The 6,000-nt window shown below is 40.9% G+C and overlaps 1 protein-coding gene across 2 annotated transcripts in view; it reads right to left on the reverse strand.

The window, feature by feature from the left end:
• HS6ST2 (heparan sulfate 6-O-sulfotransferase 2) overlaps positions 1–6,000 on the reverse strand; it is a 282,979-nt gene that overhangs the window by 34,890 nt on the left and 242,089 nt on the right. The window contains exon 4 of one of the 2 annotated variants that reach the window (XM_012653284.1): positions 5,597–5,683. The exons of the other annotated variant lie outside the window; for it this stretch is intronic. Coding sequence (XP_012508738.1) covers positions 5,597–5,683 — 87 coding nt within the window. The remainder of the gene's footprint in view (positions 1–5,596; positions 5,684–6,000) is intronic. 2 annotated transcript variants of the gene reach the window in all.

The following is a 6,000-nucleotide window of genomic DNA, read 5'->3' on the forward strand; positions in this document are numbered from 1 at the left end:
AAAGGAGCAATTGCACAGAGAGAGAGAGAGAGAGAGAGAGAGAGAGAGAGAGAGAGAGAAAGCGAGAAAGCAGTCAGTCATTTTAATGCTTTGGTTTGTAACAAGTTTTTGAGATATTAGACTTGTTCTAATAGCTAAACTAAGGAATGACTGACATCATATCACATAAAACTGTAGTGATTATTTGAAAAGTGAAAGACTTGGCCATTTGATTGCTATGTTCATACAGCATACAGCCATTTGGAAATGAAAGAACACCCTCTCACACACACTTTCATACAAACAGAGGCAAAATAAGGGGTTTTAGCAACAGTCACAGCCTACTGTCTTAGAAGCAATGCATGGCTCTCAATTAGAGGAAATGGCATAATCACAATATAATATGCAGGACTGTGACTCCAGGGATGAACACAGAAACAGCTGAATCCGAACATAAAACTGCTCCATGCTGAACCCATACAGAGCAAGCAAGATTTCACTTTATCTTTCTAAGGCAGAAAAGTTTTTCATTTGGCTCCTGCCAGCCAAAAGCAAAGGGGTGTCAGTATGTTTACTTTATTTATGAAGCTATGTGCTTCTGACTGCTCTCATCTAGACACCGCTGAATAGGTAAACAGGTCTATTCTCTATGAGATGCTTTTGGCAAAGACACGTTGGAGTCAGTCTTCCTGTGACATCTGTGACCAGGCTCAGCCCCAGGTAGATCTGTGAAGTGAGCAAGGTTTGACTTGGTCATGTCATATCCCATTTCTGTACACCTTTGCCCCCATTTTAATATACCTCCTTTTCCCTGGTTTAATTCATTCAAGCCATCACTTATAGTACTTAATTCGACATTTATAGCATCATCTACCAGGCACCGTGCTTGGGTGCTCTGCACTGGCCCTGTAATATTTATGGCCTTCGCTAGTATTTGAAAACTGGACTTAGTCCTTGTCATTCCCTAACCTGAGCCTACGTGAAAAACATCTCAGACTGAGAGGAGTGATCGATTTCGATCATCATCTCAACTGCTTGCAATCTAATTTTTAAATGGATGCCTCTGAATGTTATATATGTGTATATATATGTGTGTGTGTGTGTGTGTGTGTGTGTATATGTATACACACACATACACTCTTTCTCTCTCTCTCTCTCTCTCTCTCTCTCTCTCTCTCTCTCTCCATCTCCTCAGTCTTGGTTGGCTGATTTGAGGGAGAATTGCTGTAGTGATCTGTGAGTTCTCTTTATTGCTTCGTTGATGAAGGAGTATATTAGAGGCTTGAGATAGCTCAACAATGATGTTGAGAAAGGGTGACTGTCCAAACACAATCAGAGTGATGTTATTTTGGAGAAAAAGTGAAACATTTGAGAAGTGTGTGCTTTTTCCTTTCATCATTGCTACTGCTATATTTTTTTAAAAGTGGGATGATTCTAATTTCTCCAGAAAGTCACCGTTTTCACAGTGGCTAGCCGAGCCCACCTATGCAGAGGGGAGAGCACTCGGCTGGACATCCTGAAGCCTGGCTCCTGGCCTCTCTTGGTGTGATTAGCTCAAATATCTTGCTCTCCATGAGAATTGTAGCATACATTACAGTGGAAAGAGCATTAGACAACTATTAGAAATCCAGGTTTCTAGGTTGCCCTCTGCTAGTAACTAGATGTGTGGCTTGCGGAAAGGGACTTACCTTTCTTGAGTCTTAGTGTCCTTATCTGTTCAGTAAAAGAATTAGTCTCATGTAAAGTATGAAAATGCTCTGCTACAAAATGAACATTATAAAAGCTCTTTGTGGCTACTGCGCATGCTCAGCTTTGACAGTTTAAGTGCTTTCTGGGGACAATCCAGTGGGTCAGCAAATGGATTAACTGTGGCCTGCTGTGTTGGCCAGAATAACAGGTTCACATTACCAAAGGGAACCATATGTGAGGCTAAATAGAGTGGCCTGGCCTGGTTGGTCATGGGTCAACCTCTGCAAAACCTATGCTTTCTGATCTCAGTGGTACAGCTCCACGCTGATGTGTTTTTTTCTGTCTTCTCAATTTGGCTCACTGTCAGCATACAAGAAACTGCTTGCACCTCCCTGAAAGTCATTGCCAGGGTAGTCTGGCTCTGCTGCTCAGACATATCCCATTCCATCTGTTCCTCCCTGAAACAGAGGGTTGGCTACCCAGCTTCAGATCCAGGCAATGAAATAGAGCAAGCAGAACTGACATAACTTTTAAGCTGTAGGTTTCCTAAGCTACTCAGCGTGCGACACTAAATCTCAGTAGGCTCCAAATGGATTGAAAGTTGGAAAAAAGGTGGAATTAGTCATTCAATTTTAGCTTGACCTAATCCACAACTTCTACTTCTTCTGACCAACACACAGGATTCTGTCCACCTGAGTGACAGACTTGCATTTTCTTCCTCTGACCTAGCCTTGCTACGTGAGAGGTAAGTGGATAATATTAAAGGGTTCACAGGTCACTTCTCAGGGCCTTCATTGATAGTCCCACATGACCTCTTCCCCATCCAACCCAGGCATTAGTCAGGGGAGACTTTTTGGCTCCAAAAGTACACTATGATGACCTCATTGTAGCACTTAAACACCATGTTATCATCCTCTGTCTCTCCTACTAAGACTGTGAGCTCCTTGAGAGCACCTATTATATCTTATATTTATCTATGTGGCCCCAGAGTCTAGCACAGTGGCATAAAGTAGATGCCTGATATGTTTTAGTTATTATTACTATTACTATTATTGGTGCCAAAGGAAGTTTTCACCAAAATTGTTCATTTGGAGACCTCAGGTGGGCACACTACAATCCTTTCTCAGTCTCCATTTCCTCATGTATAAAATAGAAATAATTACAATGCTTGTTTCATGAGCCTTTGGTGGGTGAGGATTAATGAGACAAAATGTATCAAGTGCTCAGTACACAAGTTGACCCACAGTACAGCACTCAACACGTATCATTATTATTTTCGGGTATGATGCATATGTGATGCAGCTTGACTTTTGCATTTTTTGTTTCTTTAAAAAGAAGAGACGCAATTTCTTTTCGGAGAGGAAAAGAATTCTCCTTCTATCTCCCAGCCTATATCTAGCCTCAAAATCACAACAGAGAAATTCTTTTTTTTTTTAATTTCAGAATATTAGGAGGGTACAAACATTTTGGTTACATAATTTGCTTTAGTGCAGTTTGAGTCAAAGTTATAAGTGTGCCCAACACCAAGATAGTGTGCACTAATACCTTTTGTAACAACCTGGATGGAACTGGAGACTATTCTTTTAAGCAAAATATCGCAAGAATGGAGAAATTCTTAAAAACTGCTCCATATCCCACTGTCATTAGGTCAAATACCATCAGAAAACTCAGCAGAATAGCACCCTCCATGCTGTTGTGGAAATGCAATACGGGGAAAAGCTCTGGGGTGCAAATCTACCTATCCCCTCCTTACCATGACACACACCAAAACCAAGGAAATGCATAGACAGTGCAGCAGGAACTGCAAATCACAACTCTGTCTGAACTAGGGCACAGTGCCTAAGCATCCAGAGACACTGTTCTATAAAGTGTGAAAAATGCCCTTCAGAGTCTCGCTCATGGAAGGTCAATACTGTTCCTGTTGAGCAAGATATCCTGAGAAGGAGAAAATGTGCAGTGACAGAAAAAAAAAAACCCACTCAAAACCAAAAATCCTCTTGAAAAGTGATAAGAGGTAAGTGAGAGGAGGGGCACAGTGCAAGGGAACGTGGCACATATATCCATGAAGAGTATATGGGAAAACTTTTAATTTTCCACTAATAACCAACAAAACAATGAAGCATTAAAAAGCACTAGCTCAATCTGTAAGTCACTATACATGGCAAATAAAAGCCACTTCGCTCAGAGTATGCGAAGAGGGAAGCCCTTCACCATGGCAGAAGCTTGGGATGTGTCCAAATATAGCAAGTGTGATATAGATCATGTTTATCTACTTAAGAATGTATTTATTCAGGTTTCCTGCTGTTAAAAGCCTGAGTATAATATTAGGTATGCATTCTCTGTGTCATCTTAACTCAAATGCTACCAACTGCTCCTTTTGTGCCTCACGCTGAGATTCCTCACTCAAAAGGTACAAGTGAGCTCCGGCAAAACCAAAAGAAAAAAAACAATGCCCCTTTTGAAATACAACATCGAATCACAAATATCCATAATTATACAACAGGGTCTAATAAACGGAGATTGTGCCCTGCAATTGTCAGTGTACCAAGCAAGGTAGGTACAAGGTGCCCAGACAGGGTCTGCCATTTCCGCAAGCGTGGAGTTAAAAGCAATTCTCCAATGCCATCTCTGTTAACTGAGAGTGCACGTTAACCATGAATTGGGAGTCATTTGAAAACATTCAGCTGCTTGGGAATGTGTGCATCAATTCCCTTCCTTCATAATTTATATAGCATTTTGATTGTGGTGTTCAGCAATAAATAACTGAAATGAGTTCTAACTGCTCAGAGATTTAGTCTTATGTCTTCACCGCCATTTTTTATATTCTCCAAGATAGCCCACATTCAACTTTATATGCAAACCTGAAATGGTATTCAGGAGGAGAAGAGAAAAAGGCAGCCAATAGATCTTTCACTTTGGGAATTGAATATAAGATCATATTCAAAGTGCAGCATTTACGGTCCAATGCTGAATACATAAAATATATGACCATTACAAATTCACCTTTCATTGCAAAGCCGTGCTCTTGTAGTGACATATCTTACTGCTAGATTAGAGCTTTTAGCATGATGAAGGCATCTTTCATCTTCACCTAGAGGCAGGTCGGGTGCTCTTTCTGGGCTGTGTTTACACCTGTCACAATGCCCCACACCCTGGAGAGATAGCTTACAGAGAACCCAAGTCATTCACCAAAGGGCTGCAGTCATATTGAAGGGGAAATGCCTAATTGGAGGTATTTCATCTGTACAGGATCACACTGCCTCAGATTTCCGTGGTCTGCTGAATCCAAAGGGAGAGATCAGCCAGTATTGTCTTCCGGAACAAGCCCAAGGAGGTAAATCCAATATCACAAATACTCAGCCAATACAAGTTTGGGTAATACCAAAAAGACAGTTTCACGTGAGACATGGTACTAGGAAATGAATACACATAGCATGTAAATCAGTGATATGGTTCAAACATAAATGTACGTAAACCAGGAATTTATGGAATGGCTTACCAGGTTCTTCTAACTCAACCCTAAACCTCAATGTATGGATCAAACACAGATTTTCATGGATTTTACAAATCATAAAATGATTAATCGGTGTTGCTGCTTCTTTTTTCTTTAATTTTTAAAACTCATAGTACAAATATTGCATTGCACTTACGGACTTCTGCCCTTGACCTTCACAGTCAGTCCTAAGTTGTCTTTCCAAAGTCATCTCCCAACTTTCCCATCCTTCTCCTCCCTCCCTCCTTAGTTCCTCACGCACCCGGTATTACTGACACATGTCTCGTTTCAATTCCCCAGTGACTAGCTCAGTGTGAGGCACACAGAAGGCATTCTGCAAATCTCTGTTGAATGAATATGAATGAATGATAAAATGAGGACAGCACAAGGCTTTTTGATAGCTATGTTGGATGTACAGGAGCACTTTTCACTTACTTCCCACTCTTAGATGTGTTCCGGGCCTTTGAGGATGATGGAGAGTTGGCACCTGGGTTAGTGTTTGGAGAACCCCGTCTATCTTTACTATACCCACAGAAAGAATAGAAAAAATATATACAACAAGGACCACAGAGACAAAAAGCAATTAGTCACTTCATTTAAAGACTTTCAAGGTCAGCCTACTTCTCTCTCTCTTCTCTCTCTCTCCTCTCTTTCTCTCCTGTAAAAATAAAGCATGATCTTATCCAGTGGTGTCCTTCAAAGATAAAGAGAGTGGAAGCCATTGGTCAAGTTCAAAGAAAGCTATCCTTTTGGCATTCAAAGCTTGAGCTCATGGATTCCATTAATGATAGCACCACATACCAGGCCCCAAGGGAAGCTCTAGTTAAAAAAAAAATATA

This window comes from Propithecus coquereli, unplaced genomic scaffold (assembly GCF_000956105.1).
Source record: "Propithecus coquereli isolate 6110/MARCELLA unplaced genomic scaffold, Pcoq_1.0 Scaffold42, whole genome shotgun sequence".
Classification (NCBI taxonomy): Eukaryota; Metazoa; Chordata; class Mammalia; order Primates; family Indriidae; genus Propithecus; species Propithecus coquereli.